We start from the raw sequence: 18622 nt of genomic DNA, 5'->3' as shown, positions 1-18622 counted from the left end.
TTTTCCAACATGAATCTCCAGTTGGTAAAATAAACTCAGAATTTGTTGTTCTGTCTGGCTAAATGATGTGTAGACTGTAGCTGTGTCCTTGTACCGAACATACCAAGGAGGGGTGAAGACACTGAGTGCATCAATAACCCTTCAGATCAAGAACACCAAACCAGTCTCTGACGTGTTCATCCAGTGCTTCACCTCTAGTCTGTTACTCTGTCCTCTATACTGGTCTAACTAAGCTCCTTTTAAGAAATGCTATACTTGCCCATATCATGACAATGGAGGACCCTCTCCCTTCAATACTGCAAACGTAACCAGGGTGAGGCAGAGAGGCAGGGGGGTGGGGTGGAAAAGTATGAATCTGAACACCTTCTTCTTCCCTGCAGGGCAGCCCTTAGCATGTGCACTCTGATGGTAAGAGCCTCCTTGTTAAGAAGGAGAATAGTTGATCTTCTCAACTTGCAGTGACAAAGTCCCCTTGCACAATTTATTGGGAGGCTAAGTGTATTAAGAGTCTACACCTTGGAAATGACTTCCACATTCCTGTATCTAACTTCGGCTCCCTCCCCAATACAGAGCTCTGACTCGCCTTGCACGCAACAAGCAAATGTCAGAGCCATTGACCTAAGGTCAAGCTCCACATCTGTAAAAAGCTGATGCCTAAATAAGTAAGTTTTGCTCCTACACTGAAAAGTATAAAATGGAAAGCTCAAAGTAGTGAACAGAAGTGAAAAAGCACAAATAGTCCAGTTTCCTGGTAGTAAATGCAGTAATTTAAAATAATTTACCCAGATGGGGCTCTATTCTGCTTATCAAGACAGCAAACAGGAGCCTGCACCTGGGTCACAAGTTGTTTGCAGAGTTTTAGATTAGCCGCAACCTCAGCAGACCTCCAACACCCTATTTTTCAATGAGAATATGTTAGTAGAATCAGAGATAAACTGTGATTGCCCTCCTATGTAAGATTTACAAGAAAAGAGATGGGAATATACTTCATTAAAAATACAACCAGAATGTTTAACAGAACAAAAGTTTACAGAAAAACATTTTCCGAGTTGTTTTATTTAAATCACCTAACACTCAATAAACTTCCTGAACAGACTTAAAACAATCTTGAAGGCTTCATGGGATTTATGTAAGCTATCTAATATTTTAAGTATTTTGTCAGTTCAAACCAGACCAGAGCTTTTTTGAAAAAGCACCTCCCATAATAATCTGAAAATCAAATACTGTTTTGCAGCCATTCAGTTTTGCAGCCCAGCCAGTCCCAATTCCCAGACACACGCCCCAGACTACAAGGGATAAGACTGTTGCTAATGAAGGCAAAAATGGCTTTTTCATTTGCCCTACACAATCAGAACTGCGAGAAACCTACCAAACTTGGAAAAAAATACCAGCTTGGATGGATTTCAAAGTCTGTTTTCATTGTGTCTTTTGGCTGTTTGAACAGTCCTACTGATTTCTGTGGGGCTTGCAAGAGTGATTTATTTTTGGGGGGGGTATTTGTTACTTTTCATAAAAACTTGTTGAAGCAGTAGTTTTTTTGAACTTCAAAGACTTCACGATCCATATCTTCACATGCAATATTCTGTAAGGCTAATGATATACAGCATTCTTTTTTAAAGTCCTGTCACTCAAAATTAATTAAAATGAGAACCTGAGGTTCACTTAGAAAAATATTTCTAACCATCACACTCCAGACAAAAGTTTAAAAACATAAATATAAAGGACTCAAATGTACAGACAAACATCTATTTAAAAATAACTTAACTTTTCTCCGTAATCTGACCAGGACTGTCAGAATTGAGCCATTTTTGCTTTTTAATATCATATAAAATACAGTAAATTTGTTACCCTCAGAATGGTCTGGACTGTCAGAAGTGAGGCTTCCTTCTTCTCTGTTTAAGTACAAATCTTTCTTGTCCTTATGAAATTTTTCCAGCATTTTGAACTTAGACAAAGCCTTGCTGCGAGATGCACTAGAAGAAGGTTTAGGGGGAACTACTTTTAAGTGTACACAAACATTTGTCAGTTTTTATACATAATGGACAGGGAATAAAGAGAAAAAATAAGATGTGAGAATTCAAATTGACACTTCTGAAAAAGTAATGCAGTTCAGTTTCTTGTAAACTGAATTATCTTTAATTTTCTAGCTATAACTAAAAATTAATATTTATAACTTCTGAGAATAAAATTCCTTTTCCCTTTTTTTTTTATTTTTAAAAAAGACAAATTTCTTCTTGCTCCACATATACCTCGCATTCAAATTCATTGTTCTAGGAGATCAATATACTACCAAAAATTAGGAAAACTAGTAAAACTACTTCAACAATGAAAGAAATTTTGTACTATAAGTTTTGAAAGAAAGCATCTAGATCTGTTCAAAGAAAAGAGGAAAAACATAGGTACATAAATGTGAATTACTACTTTATTTTCTTATCTTATTTATCACTGTTACGAACAAGAACTGCATGTTGCTTGCTCAAACTGTTGTGTGGACTCCCTTAGCAGCAAACACAACCCAGCGCCTTCTATTCACACTAGCAGAATTAAGTTTTAGAAAACAGCACCTATGCTTTCTCATGACACATAGATGATAGTCACACTACACACTTATATACCTTAAGCTAGCCAGATACACTGTATTAGACTTTTCCTCATTCAAATGGTCAGGGTGGAGGGGGCTACAAAATTGGCTAATTCGGAGAAAACTCTTAGTTACAGGTCTTTTGAATTTACCCTGACACAAGAGAGAGAGCAAGAGTAGTCTAGGGGATCTGGCCAAATACTTCTGCAGTCTAGAAACAGGGCTATGGCGATACGTGACCGGAAGCTCACCCAACTCAGAAACATCCAAGATGACTAAAGGAAGCTGGTGAGCATATGCCAGGTGCTATGTGAAAAGACAAATGGTATGAAATCCATTCTGATAAAATGCATGGGTCCTTAATTCCCTCAACTGATGTCCAAGTCCACTAGCAAGGCATCACTTCTCTAGATTTATATTCTCCCACATTTACTGGGAAACTAGAAGTGTTGACAGCATGCCTTCCGTTGTCAATAATGCAAAAACCTGATGCCTTTTAAAACAGTTATCTGAAATAACTACCAAACTCCTCTTATTGCTCATATTTCAAATATTAAGCCTAATTCAAGAAACAGATTGAGTTTTAGCGCTGAACTCCCAGATCGAGATGCTTTATAGCTATTCTATGCAAATGAAGCTTATCAAAACAGGGCAGCCTATACGCTTGAGAAAGCTAACATAGGAAAACATTTTACAGGCTACACAGTAGATCACCAACATGATCTAAAGACCAAGTGCCAAATATTTCTTTGTCATGGCTCTCCAAAGTATTATTGATCTGCTTGAACGTAACACCAAAGCCACATTTAAACTGACAGAGACAAGTTAAATGCTATTGTCATTTACACAAAAGTAGGAACAACCCCATGCACCAGCACAGGCTTGGGGAGGATCTGCTGGAGAGCAGCTCTGCGGAGAGGGACCTGGGCGTCCTGGTGGACGACAGGTTAACCATGAGCCAGCAGTGTGCCCTGGCTGCCAAGAAAGCCAATGGGATCCTGGGGTGCATCAAGAAGAGTGTGGCCAGCAGGACAAGGGAGGTTCTCCTTCCCCTCTACACTGCCCTGGTGAGGCCTCATCTGGAGTACTGTGTCCAGTTCTGGGCTCCCCAGTTCAAGAAAGATGAAGAGCTACTGGAGAGAGTCCAGCGGAGAGCTACAAGGATGATGAGGGGACTGGAGCATCTCCCCTACGAGGAGAGGCTGAGGGAGCTGGGCTTGTTCAGCCTGAAGAAGAGAAGGCTGCGAGGGGACCTAATAAATGCTTATAAATATCTGAAGGGTGGGTGTCAGGAGGATGGGGACAAGCTCTTTTCAGTGGTGCCCAGTGACAGGACAAGGGGCAATGGGCACAAACTGAGGCACAGGAAGTTCCGTCCGAACACGAGGAAGAACTTCTTCCCTCTGAGGGTGACGGAGCACTGGAACAGGCTGCCCAGGGAGGTTGTAGAGTCTCCTTCTCTGGAGATATTCAAGACCCGCCAGGACAAGGTCCTGTGCAGCCTGCTGTAGGTGACCCTGCTTCGGCAGGGGGGTTGGACTAGATAACCCACAGAGGTCCCTTCCAACCCCTACTATTCTGTGATTCTGTGAAGAGGAGTGTGGCCAGCAGGTCGAGGGAGGTTCTCCTTCCCCTCTACTCTGCCCTGCAGTACTGTGTCCAGTTCTGGGCTCCCCACTTCAAGAAAGATGAGGACCTACTGGAGAGAGTTCAGCAGAGTGCTACGAGGATGATGAGGGGACTGGAGCATCTCTCCTACAACAAGAGGTTGAGTGAGCTGGGTTTGTTCAGCCTGAAGAAGAGAAGGCTGAGAGGGGACCTTATAAATGCCTACAAATATCTGAAGGGTGGGTATCAGGAGGATGGGGCCAAACTCTTTTCAGTGGTCCCCAGCAACAGGACAAGGGGCAATGGGCACAAACTGAGGCACAGGAAGTTCCGTCTGAACATGAGGAAGAACTTCTTCCCTCCGAGGGTGACGGAGCACTGGAACAGGCTGCCCAGGGAGGTTGTGGAGTCTCCTTCTCTGGAGATATTCAAGACCCACCTGGACAAGGTCCTGTGCAGCCTGCTGTAGGTGACCCTGCTTTGACAGGGGGGTTGTACTAGATGACCCACAGAGGTCCCTTCCAACCCGTAACATTCTGTGATTCTGTGATTTCATGGATCAACATTTACAACTCTTAATTATTCTTTGGAGTTTCTCTTCAGACAGCATAAAAAATGACTTCACATAAAAGGCAGACTCTGCAGTTACATTGACTAAAATAATCCTGCAGATTAAACAATTTAATTTGTCATTATTACACCAACTGTACTGTTTCCATTCCAGGGACAGCATGCACAGAGCAGCCTTCTGGTCAGCAGAGGGAAAAGAATCACATCAACAGAAAATAAATAGAATACTTCTCAGACTGCGGTCTTGGAAATTAAACAAACAGAAGAGTGAATATTAATATTTCTTGAGTATGAAATACAGCAAGTATAAGAGATCTTCTGTTCACTAAACATACTGTCCTTCGTTTAGATTTTAAAAGTTATTTCCCTCTCCGCCCGCACTGGCTTACATTCCACAGCGTCTGCCCTCCTACACCACTATAGGTAGTGATGTATGATGTAATGACAATTGAGCAAAAGTTCACGTAGTTATTAGTTTCTTCTGGAAATGACAAATGAAGTAAGTGGCAGCTTGTTTTCAGTGAGAACACTACGGTCAGATAGACTTTGCAAATTATTTTCTATAGGAAACACACTAGTAATACAAGGCTGATATTGAATAAATTTAACAAAAGATATTTAGTCAAATACCAGACTGAAAATCTGAATGGGGACTCTTTTGTTCGCTGTTTTCCACTATTTCAGCATGGCTTTCCATCAGTTTCTTCTCTTTTCTCAGTTTAACAAATCTTTTTTGAAAATCTTGAAAAAGTAAGGCAGACAGCAAGAACAGACAGGCAAGCAAGACAGGATAGGAATTCCTATTATTCAATTTCTAACATTTAAATGACAAAAGCAGGTAGAAAAGACATTAGTTAGAGGTAGGTCTTTAACTTGTCAAATATGGAAGACAGTATCTTGAACCATAATTTGGACATTTCAGTTCAAAGCTGAAGAACAAAGAGTCCAAACATGCCTAGAATAACAAGTTGAGTTATTTTAAAATGTACTTTATATTTCACAGCGAAATGAACAGAAAAAGTCTACTCTTACCATTAATCTACAAAACCAAGCGAAAACAGGTTATTGGTTTAAATCTCTACCCCATTCCTCCCACTTCAACAACAAGATGCCCTGGGAAAAACAATCAGGCAACAAATAAATGTATAGCATATATTTTGTCTTCCGGCCACCTGTCTTTGTGTCTTTCAAGAAAGCATGATATAGATACCAAAGTAACTCAAAATAAAAACCTCAAACAGGAAACAACTTATGAGCTTGGTGCATTACTCAAGCTGATTAGCCAGACTTTATTAATGTAACAGTATCTCTATACAGTGCCACCCAAACACATCAACTCATACATACGGAGCACGTATTTGTAATGCAGTGCCACACTGTGGGTGGAGGTAAGATTTATACATTTACCCAGGTTTGATTCATGATGACAAAACACTACAAAAATAATAATTCTATTAGCTGTCAGCCTGTTAATAAAGTCCTATCTGCAACCAATGTGGAGGGTCAAGCCAAGAGGAATACACAAGGATCTCCACAAAATTTCAAAGAATGCCAGCATTATACTTCTCAGAAATTAAATTCAGCTTATTTCCATATTTGTTATGATCACATAAATATTATTATTTTTTCTCCAGGACAATTATTTTGTTATTTAGGGCACATTTAGTAACCCTACAAAAAGCTACAAATCTAAATTATCTCAGTCATCCTGAGCAGTAACTTATGTTGCAATGCTGCTGTGCCTTCATCCATTATTAATACATCTGAGCAACATACACCTGCTGAAGAATATTAGACCTAGTGAAGTTGTATTTGACAAAGTACTTGGAAGCATGCAAGACAAAGAGAAAGACACAGAGGAAAAAAGGTGCAGTTCTAGAAGTCTATCCTCTGCTTACAGTCACCTGACCTGTTGTCTTAAAACACTGCAAGTATATCTACATGAACTAAAATCACAGCATAGTTTGTGGTGTGTACACACATGTATAAATCCCCCTTTATGTGTGGGATTCATCACTCTCAGTTATAGCCACATAAAAGTTACCTGCTTTCGCAATTGCCGAGGAAAACTCCGTTTATACTGCAGGTGGCCAAGTTGGCCTCTGCAAACTAATTGCCCTACAGCTAGACTCTCATTAGCAGAATGGCATTCATCACAGCACAGATTGCTTCTGCACTACACAGTTCCTAATCTATCCCAGTATATACTAATATAACTGCTACCATTTGCAAGTGACCAGTGTGATAAATACAGCCCTTTCCTCATGAGATGATATAACCAGAAGCTTTGCTTCATGCCACAGAGCTATCCTCTTCTTGCCAAGACAGAACCTGGAAAGCCCTCTAGTAAAACTTAAAGGCCTCTCTGCTTGGCAGGGTACTAGGTGGGATATGGGTTACTGCGTATGTCCCACAAGTGCAGAACTCTATGCACAGAGTCGTGACAGAAGATGAAATACAGGTAGATGAAATAAAACTTTATGATCTGGCTGGCAAAAATGGTGCTTGGGGAAGAATTCAGTGCCCAGATCTAGCATATTTGCCCCACGTTCTTGTATTCTCAGTTTTATTATGTCCAACTTCCAAGACATGTTGGACCTCTGATTCAAAAAGCATTACACAAAGATAACTTTCAACTCCCTCCAAAAAAATCCAGCCCCTCATAAAGGGTACGAATATGAACAGTCTCACTTCTTTTGCAAGTAAATGGATTCTGTACTGGCAAAACCAGGTAGGCTCACCTTCTGAAGGTTCTCCTGTTAAAGGAGAAGCTTTTTTTTTTTTTTAGGAGAGATCGTAAAACGTTTACCAGAACCCTCTTTATTTTGTATGTCAATAAACTGCAGATCAAGCATGTTTCAGTTCTAATAGCTTTATCTCTAGTTAAACTACACAGCTGATAAGATATTCTTAATTTAAAAAAAAGAAGTGGTGGAACTGGTTTGGATGGGAACACCTTGATAGAATCACATTATTTCTTCTGATTCTGCCTTGCATTGTACTTAACCCATACAAGCACTGTTCTCTAAAACTTGTAATCACCCTGCCTTTTAAGTACCCATTCCAGTGTTTTTAGGTTTAAGTAGCATGAGAAGCATCAAAGCACTTCATGGGTTGCCTCAAGCATCACAGAAAAAACATGGAAGAATGCTGAACTGTTCAAGTCAACTGAAAATTTTGATAGTATGTAGAAAAATGAGGTCATGCTAACCATCTCATTCTCACACTTTGCCCAGCAAGAACACTCGGTCCTTCTGTTTTTTGAAAAGCTGATATCATAGTATCTCAGAACTACCTAACAGGAACTCTCTCATATCCATCTGAGTTTTCCAGCAACATCTCAAAAGGCCAGAGACAGAGAAGCAGTCCAGACAACACCTATTAGGATTATGCCTAACTGCCACAAGTGCTCACTAAGATTTGGCTTCTAACTATGACAATATTGACAGGACAGAGCTATGCTTAAAATTGGAGACCACCAGCAGTATCTTAACTCTATTATATGAAAAACTGATGTCTGGAACTTTCTGTTAAGCTCCAGTTGTCCGTTATACAAATCAAGAAAATAAGAAGCCAACAATCACTAGAAGAACAAGACGCAATGACCCTATGGAAACTAATCGGCTTTACCCACCCAATAAGAAAACAATCAAGAAATGGAAAACTAGAGATGCAAAGCTTGCAAACAACAATATATTTTCTTCCAGAACTATGTGACCAAGTAAATACTGAACTAGCAATCACATCATCACAGCCCTTTGCCGCCTGAGCCATGGCTCTTGGCAAGGAACATGGCAAGAATACTGACAGACGTACACTTCGCATCAGCTGCTGTTGAAAAGTTTTTCTGTGCTTCCGCAACCTACTACAAATGTTTTGATTAGCATAAGATTATACAAATTGGTCTTTTTCGTCTCCAGTTTTGAAAACACAAATGTATGAGAGGTCAGTATGAGGAACGGGTTGGTTAAAAAACATACCTACAAATATTTCAGCAGAATTCACAAGTTACATTTTCCAATTATATTACTATTTACAATGTATTTATTCTTTACAAGTTTTAATAACTTGAAAACTAAAGAAAAAACAGCAGAAAGCTTTCTTACAGCTTGAACATGATTCCTTTTTAAAAAAATACAACTACATTTGAGTTTTATATTTTACAAACTTGTACTGTAATGTTCTAAAGCACTTGCGTGGCAGCAACTTAATCCAAAACCAGGCCTGTATAAAGTATGAGAAAGAACTAGCCTGACCCCTTGTGGCCAAAAAAATTGCAAAACTACATTATTTACCGCCGTTGTCTGAATCTTCCTCAGATATCCACCATGGCACTGAATCCTTTTTCTTCGTTTCTTTTTTCCTGGGCTGTCCCAGTGTCTCAAGAATGCTGGACTTTTTATTTGAATTTCCAAGGGAATCGTCTGAAAGAGACTGAGTCAATTGCATACAAGATTAAAGACAGCTTTTACATTTTCACATTGTTTAACTGTCTTTCAGCCACTCAGTTCTGGACTTCTGAGTTCAGATGCCTCTCTCTACTCCCCACTGCCTCCGTTTTTTGTATGTGCATGACAAAGTTGAGCAAGAGACAATAACTATATTCATGTGGCACAATACTGCATATTATAATAACCCTACTGCCAGAATTTGGACATGTTAAAAGTTAACTGCTTAGTAGAGCACATGTTCAAATGAACAGCATCATCAGCTCTTTTTCAGTTAATTACAACACAGAAGAACCAAAATCCTGACTACAACCCTGAAGATAATGAAGCAGAGCAGAAAAAGTTTTGCTTTGGCCTTGCTTTGTACATGCACAACATTATTAATATTCTAAAAATAAACCTTCACAAGCAACAGTCTAGCTCCCAGCAAATCAGATTTCAGAAATTAATTTTACACTTTGTGTTCATGGAAATTAATAGAAATGCCAGAGCCACTCCTACCCAGCTCTGTGTATTAAGCTTTCACATGTGTTAGTCATCCACGCTGATTCTGACTGATGGCTTAAATCAATGGAGGAAAAAAAGCCTATGAGTATAAACATCCTATGAATTTAAGTCACTGAAGAGTAACAGGAAGGAAAAGACCTACAGACACTTCATAAGATGACAGCACTTTTTTTGGAAGTGATGCAGCTTTAAAAAAAAAAAAAACAAACAAAAAAACCCCAAAACTAATCCCTGCTCCTTTATTAAAGCTCTTCTTGGCTTACAGCAGGCTCAGAGCTACAATTTAGCTGTCCAGACACTCAGCAAGGAAACATATTCATTAAACTAGTGCACTGCAACCTTATGTGCTACGTATTCTTTGTGCTTAAACTCAGTAAACATGGGGTTAAGGGGAGTGGCATGATTCTTATTTTTATCTAATTTTTTAGCTGTAATTGTTGAAGCCAATTGTCCTAGAGTCTTAAAGAACATAGTGAACAGTTAGCAAAAGCCATAAAGCGCAAGACACAAAGAATTCGCATACGAAATGCATCATATGGGAAAATTTCAAAAGCTTCACTTTTATAATAGTCACAAATAAGAAAATGTGATAGTACAAACAGAATACTAGAGGCAACAGAATTGTGGTTATTTAATATGTAATACACAAGAGGATGTTTTATTACCACAGGCCTCTGCAGTCCACTGCCTGATTCCTATTGCATAAAAAGCACTACCATAAAGCCTACCATTACTATGTATCTAACGCTTCAATTTATATGGGCCTAACAAGAACATCCATAAACCAAATGCCAATTATTCAAAACTACCATTTCAGCAAATAAATACAAGAAAAGAATATTCTCATTAATATCTCTGACCAATAACATCTTCAGAGCTTGCAGTTTCACTTGAGAAAACTAAATGCCCGTCCTACAGTTTCAGAAAGAAAATTTAAGTGCTCTGAGTCCTGCATTTTAATAAAAAAAAATTTTAATAAATTATGAAACTGCTCGACAACAGGATGTACTGAAGTTTCTTTAAGCTGGCTCAGTGACATAGAACAAAACAGCTTTACATTCTTAATAAATGTCCTATAAATAACAACTTTCTTACACCAGTCCCAACACAGGTACTAGTGCCATTGTCCCCAAAGGTCAGACTGCCTCCTGCTAGCTAGAAGTACTGACAGGAGCTTGATGCAACCTCTGTTATCGCTTGCTGTTTCTTTTACGACTAACAGTATCCACTACACTGCAAGGAGAGCCTCAGTGATGCTCGTACTCTTCAGAGTATTGTAACTAAAGAAGCTGAAACTCCCACAGGTTGTTCTCAAGTTCTGGAAACTTTCTCTCACCAGCCATCTTGTCAACTGCAGACACTAAAGTTGCAGCAGCTGGGAAAGAAATGCTGACACAAAAATACTAGTGCATTTTTCCCAACACACACACGCCAGTTGCTAATCTCAACTTAGATAAAAACCAAAAGAGTCATTTTTAAAAGCTGGGACAACTACATGGCACACAATCATCTTACCACCTCCTATACACATGAAGGAACTTAAGAAAGTGGATGGGTAATACAGGATTTGATTGACTACACTCATACTTTCATGACCAGTTGTCCTAATTATTTAATGAAACAAGTCTTTTTCAATAAAACAAGTCTACTCCTAATTAATTTTTTAGTATAGAGCCGTATTTTAATACATTTGATCTTATAATAAAAATTTAAAATGTTTTTCAAACATCGTTTAATGTGCAGTATTACTCCTGCAGTTACTATTCTACAGATTTTCTAATTAAGATAGTATAGCCTTTCCTTTTGAAAGTCTTCCTTCTCAGCTGTCCATGAACATCAAATAGAACAAAAGTCAACCTACAAGACTAGCAGCAGACAACGGCTTTTTCCTAACTTGGCTTTGCTTGAAACATCATCAAAAAAAAGCAATTAATTGAAGCACTGTGTATTAGAAAGAGCTCCTCACATTGCACGTCTCAAGGGAACTTCACAGCCAACACTCAGAAAACTCCGGAGCTATACCAATACGGCAGATGATACGTACATGAAAGTGACAATAGGGAAAGCACGCTGAAGCAATACACTGGTGGCGGGGGGCGTCAGGATCACATGGACAGCGGAGGAGGAAGAGAAGAACTATGGACAACAAAAGGTGGTTCTGGCAAGGGGCTAGGAATAAATCTGACCAGACAGAGGAATCATTAAAAGGCCTATCCTACATGCAGTAATTGTTATTACACACTTGTGTTTCCTTCCGTATAATAAAAGCCTAGAAAATCCTCTTCACTGAGAGCTTTTAAAGTTCAGTGCATATTCCAAAAGACTTTAGTTTAATCCTCATATTACATCTCCATGATCCAACTGTATCTAGAGTCTTTAATTTTATATATTTTAATCGCAAATATACACACAATCCTTCCCCCAAACAAAGGCAGCTTCACTATGAGTTATTTAAAAGGGAAAAATAATTCTGTGCCATTTCTTCTCTGAAAGGTTTGCTTAAAAAATATTAAGTCTTCCTCAAACTACTAAGAAACAGTTTTTGCTACTCCCTGCCCCCGCCGTCGTTATGCTCTGAACACAAACATCACCTACACAGCGATCTCAAACAACGGAGCACACCAGTTTCTCATCTTTCTAACATTAATAGGATACACACTTTTTATAAGAAACAAAAGCAAAGGGAGGTACACAACAGAAGATGCGCGCGTATGAAGTAACAGAGAATAGACAACATCATTGTTATTTGGGTCTGTATCTAGCTGGCAAAACATAACACAATAAATATTTTTAATGACTGGATTGGCAGTATATGTGTTTAAGCAAGCTTAAACACTTTACAAGTAGTTTTAGTTTGAAACGATAAAAACTAATTAAGACATAAGCTGTTAAAAGTTACATTCTCTGGAACATGCCAAATACCACTTATTCAATACAGCTATTTTGATTTTTTTTTCCTAACTCAAGCATTCTCAATGTGGGCAATAGCAGAGGAGCAAGAAGAGCATGTCAAACGAGGAACAAAATACTAGAAGCAATCACATGCAGAGTTTCATCAAATGCGCAAAATAAATAAAAGAAGAAACCTCCTTTCTCTTCCCCAGCGCAACTCCCTTCATAACACAGCATGTAAAGAACTTTTGACAGAAATGCAGAGCCTACTTTTCTATTTTTACTAACATTAATAATTTCAGTGAATTCAAGAACGTTAACTCAATTGCATCATCAAATTAAAGGCCAAAATCTACCATTATTTGTGAATCTTGATTTTCAGATAGCATTTTGGTTTTCTATTCTCTCAACTCAGTATTGCTCAGGGAAGTTATATTTACTCTCTACCTGTAAAAACACCTCACAAGCTGTATGGTCAAGGCAGAGTTACAGACTCACCCAGGAAAGCCAAAATCTTCTTGAAAAAGAAGCCTCTGGTTACTACAGACCTTTACCACACAATACAAAGTGCATTTTTTACAGAATCTAGCACCTACATTCTTCACATGTAATTAAATTGTAGCACAGCCTCTACATCGAAAAAACTTCAGGCATACATTACATATAACAGAGACCTCAAGAATATTCTTTGCCATCATTAGTCACGTTTATACACAGTAACAAAATCTAGGAAAGGCCTTATGTATGTGGTATTTATATCTTAGCTTACCACACTGTGTGTCTGATAGACCAGAGGGCAAATTCTGAAATTACAGGTCTATATGCAGTGAGAAAAACGTACCAAGTTAGGGCATTTTGACCATGTCCAGTAATTGTTCGCTTAAGTCATAACCCACAGACTTGCACAATATTGCCTGTACTCGAAATCATCCACCATCACAAGGAATAAAAGGAATCGAATTAAAATTACCCAATCACTACAACGTACTTAATGTTGTTAGGATTAATACAAGAATTTTAAAGTAGAACTCAGTGAAATTAGGTATTGCATAGAAAAATAAGAAAATTCTTTAAACATAGGTTGTGCCTACAGATAGGAAAAAATTTTAATCTCATTTTCAATTACACACCAGTTTGAAGCTTCTGCTACTAAATAACACAGACAATTAAATTGAAACAAAAATCAAGATGCCGGCCTCCTTCCGAAGGTAGAACATAGCAGTGACAGAATATTTATTTAATCACAAAACTGTTCTCTTGATTTCAACACAGCAAAATAGTATGAATTAAGTTTAGCAATTAAGACCTTGCAAAGTCCCACACATAAGACAGCTACGTGAATTACATGATAAAAGCACAGCTGCATCTTCCATTTCATATTCTTCCATACTCAACTTTCCTCCTGTATTTTAATAAAGAAAAGGGATGTGACCTTGCTCTGAAACATACCTCTCTCAGAAACTCTTCAAACTGCTCATCTAATTCTTCTTTTGAAAATCGATGGGCCATAATCTGCAACTGGATGTTACCTTCCAAACAACAGAGTTTACAAACTAAGATTTAAAATAAAAATAAAGTTAATTAAAAGCATTCTGAAATCAGAGGTAGCCTAGTGATTTGCTGCTTTCAGAGAGCTATAAGCAAAAAAAAGCTCAAGAGAGATCCAAATTTCATTCTTTCCACTCCTAGTCTGAACTATTTACTGAACAAGACAACCAGTGCAAACATACCTGGATTACCCAAATTCCTTATCATCAAAATACTCTTTTCCAAAGCAACAGTTTCAGCATTTAAACTTTGAGGGATAAATAAAACATGATTCTCTTCACCATCTGTATATTTTTCTTCAAAAGACTGCTCTCTTGGCTACCCACATTTAAGCATTTTGTCAATGATCAAACAAGAATCCACTGCAGTAATACTTCAAATCCACTTTAAGGGCTTTTAATTCCTTTCTATGTTTCTTCTCCAAAACTGGAGACATCTGGCATTACAAGTTTTATCATCTCTGCTGTGCATAGGACTCAGTAAACAATAAATGCAGAAAAGTCTTTAACACTAGAGGACAACATTTGGTTTGATCTGCCCTGACACAGAAAGCCAAGGGCACTTGCCCCCCTCCCATTCCCAAAAGTCTGTGTTGTCTTCTCAGGTATAAAATATGCCTCACGCTCAACATGCTACAAATCTTTAGTATATCATAATGCTGAACACATATGGCTGTCTTCAAAACTGCATATGTACAGCAGCATTAAACTGCTCTAGCATCTTCCAGGATAAGAAGTGCTATGTAAACATAAAAGGGCTAAACATTTGCAGAAATGCTTTTACCATTAAATAAAACTTCTCCCAATATGAAGCCCCCGCAGTACACGGGACTGCTACCTACCTAGTAAATTGATTTTGACAGGCAAGTTGTGACAACTGCTTCCTGTTTTCACTCCTTATTCATCCCCAGACCACCCGACACTTTGGCTTTGGCAGCTTAAAAAAAAAAAAAAAAAGAAAAAAAAAAGTTACAGCAGACTGCCCAAACTCTGAATTAAGTAAGATATTCTTATGTAAGCACTTGGACGGTATCTCTGAAAACATGGTAAGAAGATTAAGAACGTTGCCTCTCATGACACACACAACCCAGTATCCTTTCATACTTTTACATCAAAGAACACTAGATGCTTTAACAGTTTACTAGCTGTGCCAGCTCCTCCACCAAGCAGAGAATACTTTATTCCAGCCTTGCCAGAAAGATTCTTCTGACATTATCTGTACTTCTGTCTACCTTATAATTACAGCTTTTGTAAAAACTAACAACATAAAACATTATTTTTCAAAAGGGACAACCAACATGTCAGACAACCTCCGTAGCGGCAGATTACAGACAAACTATCCTTAGGAAACGGACTTCACAGCTGTACCTTTAGAACCGGAGGCTCGCAAATGACTTCGCACACAACAGAAAGAAGTCCCTCGCTGGGATGGACGCTATCACACGGGGCAGACAGCAGAAGCTTTGGGGAGGTATGGCGAAACCCCAGGGACGAAGGAAGCTTCTCCGGCCTAACGCGCTTCACGTAACCTCCCCACCACCCCCGGACCGGGACCCGCCGTGGGCGGACCCTCCCCCCCTCCGGCCGAAGCACAGGCCGGGCAGCAGCCCCGGGGCGAAGGGCCGCGCTCCTCCCGGCCCCGCCGCTCCCCCCCAGCCCCGTCCTCTCCCGGCCCGCGCCTAACGAGCGCTGGCGAAGGGGGGCTCGGCGCCGGGCGGGAAGAGGGAGCAGAGCCGCCCCGGCGGGCAGGGCTCGGCTCCGCGGCCCGGCGGGACGCTGCGGAGGGCGGCGGGGGAGGAAGCGGCTCGGAGCCGCTGGAGCGTACCTGGGCCGCGCCCGGGCCCTCTCCACCACGGCCGCCTCCCTCGCTGGCCGAGCGGCGCGGTTGCCTAGGAAACCCTCCCGGCCACCGTACCGCCCGCCAAAACTGACCGCGGGGAGAGGTGTCACGTGACTCCGTCAAATCCGCCGGCTTCCTCCTCCGCCGCCGACGCGCGGTCACGTGAGGCGGCGGCGTGCGCAGCTGCGCCGCCTGCTGGTGGCGGGCGGGCAGCGGCGACGGAGCGCGGCGCGGGGAGCGGGGCTGGACGGAGGCGGGGGGGGGGGGAAGCCTTGTCCCCGGGGAGGAGGGGACACCCTTGTCCCCGGCCACGAAGGCCGTGGGACCGCCGCCTCTCTGACCGCGGGGCGGGCCTCGCCGTCAGGCCTTGAGCTGGGCTGCGGGGGAGGCGGGCTGGGGAGGTCAGAACCGAACCCTCCCTTCAGGCAGAAACCCCCTTCTGAAGCTTTTCTGTTTTGCTTTTGGGTTTTGGTTTTTTTACCCTTAGGCGTCGGCTGCAGCGCTTTTAGCACGTTTTTAGCCCAGCTCTGGAAATGTTTGTAATCCGCAGAGAAGCTGACGGCCTCCTGAGCAACGGCCGCCCGTGGCTGGCGCCTGGCTTTGTTGGGAGAGCCGCGTCGCTTCGGGAATTCTTAGGCCAGCATCAAGCCCGGGACGAAATGAAAACAGCTCATGTCAGAATAGAAATGAACATTGCTCGTGCACGCGCGCACAGACTCACACGCACACGGACACACATTGAATCTCGAGCGGACTTGGGATGGAGAGGTTTTGAAAGGGAGTTTTCTCTGGCAAGTGCTGGATGCTCATCCAGCATCAACACGAGGAAGAACTTCTTCCCTCTGAGGGTGATGGAGCCCTGGAACAGGCTGCCCAGGGAGGTTGTGGAGTCTCCTTCTCTGGAGATATTCAAGACCCGCCTGGACAAGGTCCTGTGCAGCCTGCTGTAGGTGACCCTGCTTCGGCAGGGGGGTTGGACTAGATGACCCACAGAGGTCCCTTCCAACCCCGAACGTTCTGTGATTCTGTGATCAACGTCAAGTGAGAAACCGGTTAAAATCCCATTGCTGCCGCTTGGGAGATAAAGGCTGTGCTTCCAATATGGCCGTTACGTATCCCAGAGATTTTTTTATGCAAGTATAAATTCTAGCTGAAACTCGAAGAAGCGGAGAGGTACGGGCCCTGTGTTTTCCACCCAAGTCTGCAGGAACTACTTTGCTGAAGGCGCCGCAGCACTTCTTTCGGCCAGGCCTTTTGCCTGCGGATGGAGCGTTACATTTCCATTCGCAGGGCACAGGTCGTTTATTCCGTCTCCGCACGCTACCTGTGCTGCTGTCGGTGGGAAGTGCGGAGCCGGGATGCCCACATAAACTAATACACTAGAACAACTTGTGAGGCATGGCAACCTACTGCTGGCGGAAGCGTCGGTTTCCAGCGTTGGCTCTTTTCTCTCGTCTCATGAAAAGGCGTGGAGTGAGGCATGGGCGTTTGAAGAGAAATACGGAGATTCGTTAAGGGGTGTCAGTCTGACGCTGCATGCCTGGATCCTGCTCAGATTTAAGCCAATGCGAATTTTGCTGTTGACTTCAAAGTGATAGCCGTGACATCATTCATTGATCATGGGAGTTACTTCATATATAATCAAATAATCACATCAGCCCTGCAAACTGCTAAAAAAACTGTTGCACATTGAAGCCTTTCTGTTTGCAGAAGTAGGTTCAAAGAGGCTTGTACAAAGTATAGAAAAATGTGCAGAGGGATCAATGCTGTTGGAAACCTCAGTGCCCATATGGGAAGGGAAAAAAAAATCCAACCCAAAACCACTCTTGATGATTGTGGTGGAGAGGAGCCATTGCCTGGTGTTGAAATGTCATCCAGTGCATTCAAATAACATGCACAATAGCCACTTAAAAGATTTTCATTTCCTTCTAATGCCAACCAGTTGGAGCAGTTTTCTCAAGAGCCCTTAACAGCGGAGCTCAAAAAACGGAGAGCGAGGCTAGCCATGAATTTCAGCCAGGAACGTGGCAATTTGGGTGGCAATGCTAATAAGGCAGAAGGGTGGTCACAAATTCTGAGCCAGATCCTGCCGGACAGAGCCCCACATTAGAAGGTAAAACTCTGGCTTTGCTGACGTGGGTGGGAAGCCTGTGCTGTCTTCTACGAAACCAGATTTTGCCGCTGTAGTCATGGTTTCTCATTTAAATGTGTGGCATGTGTACACTTAACACATTTTTTTTTCCTCCAGATTGCAAAAATGTAAGGCTTCACATGTTAGTACAATAATTTCAAACAATTAATGGTAAAATTAAAAGGGATAAAATACCCATGCTTTTGTTTTTACATGTCTGATTTCAGATTCGTATCCTCCGTAAATGTCAACGGGGAAAAAGACATCAAACAGAAAAGAAACAAAACGTCTGCCACATCCACTTTGGCTGAGGCATTGCATTAGATAGTATTTCAGTACTGAACTTGCAAATATGTGAAATATGAGATTATGATAATAAATATTTAGCCATATTCTTGGTGGTGTTTTTTTAAAGGTTAACAGTTTCATACTGAATGAAAAGCAAACAAGCAGTGGTGAATTAAGAAGTTTAAACTGCATTCTCTGTGTGTGCCCACT

General features: G+C 41.2%; 1 protein-coding gene across 5 annotated transcripts in view; it reads right to left on the bottom strand.

Annotated features, from left to right (window-relative positions):
- The window catches only part of CEP162 (centrosomal protein 162), a 55038-nt gene extending 38929 nt beyond the window's left edge, over positions 1 to 16109 (bottom strand). For 2 of the 5 annotated variants that reach the window (XM_075414423.1, XM_075414428.1), the window contains exons 1-4: positions 15522 to 15610; positions 14996 to 15090; positions 14056 to 14159; positions 9055 to 9193 (exon numbers count right to left, since the gene is read on the bottom strand). In XM_075414423.1, coding sequence (XP_075270538.1) covers positions 9055 to 9193; positions 14056 to 14115 — 199 coding nt within the window. In that variant the 5' untranslated portion in view covers positions 14116 to 14159; positions 14996 to 15090; positions 15522 to 15610. Of the gene's footprint in view, positions 1 to 9054; positions 9194 to 14055; positions 14160 to 14995; positions 15091 to 15521; positions 15611 to 15978 lie in introns of those variants that run through there. The other 3 variants (XM_075414424.1, XM_075414425.1, XM_075414427.1) reach the window with 3 other exon arrangements.
- Between the last annotated feature and the right edge of the window lie 2513 nt (positions 16110 to 18622).

This window comes from Opisthocomus hoazin, chromosome 2, assembly GCF_030867145.1.
Source record: "Opisthocomus hoazin isolate bOpiHoa1 chromosome 2, bOpiHoa1.hap1, whole genome shotgun sequence".
NCBI classification, from domain to species: domain Eukaryota; kingdom Metazoa; phylum Chordata; class Aves; order Opisthocomiformes; family Opisthocomidae; genus Opisthocomus; species Opisthocomus hoazin.
Note: the sequence above shows the minus strand (reverse complement) of the source record. Positions and strands in the feature narration are given on the sequence as shown.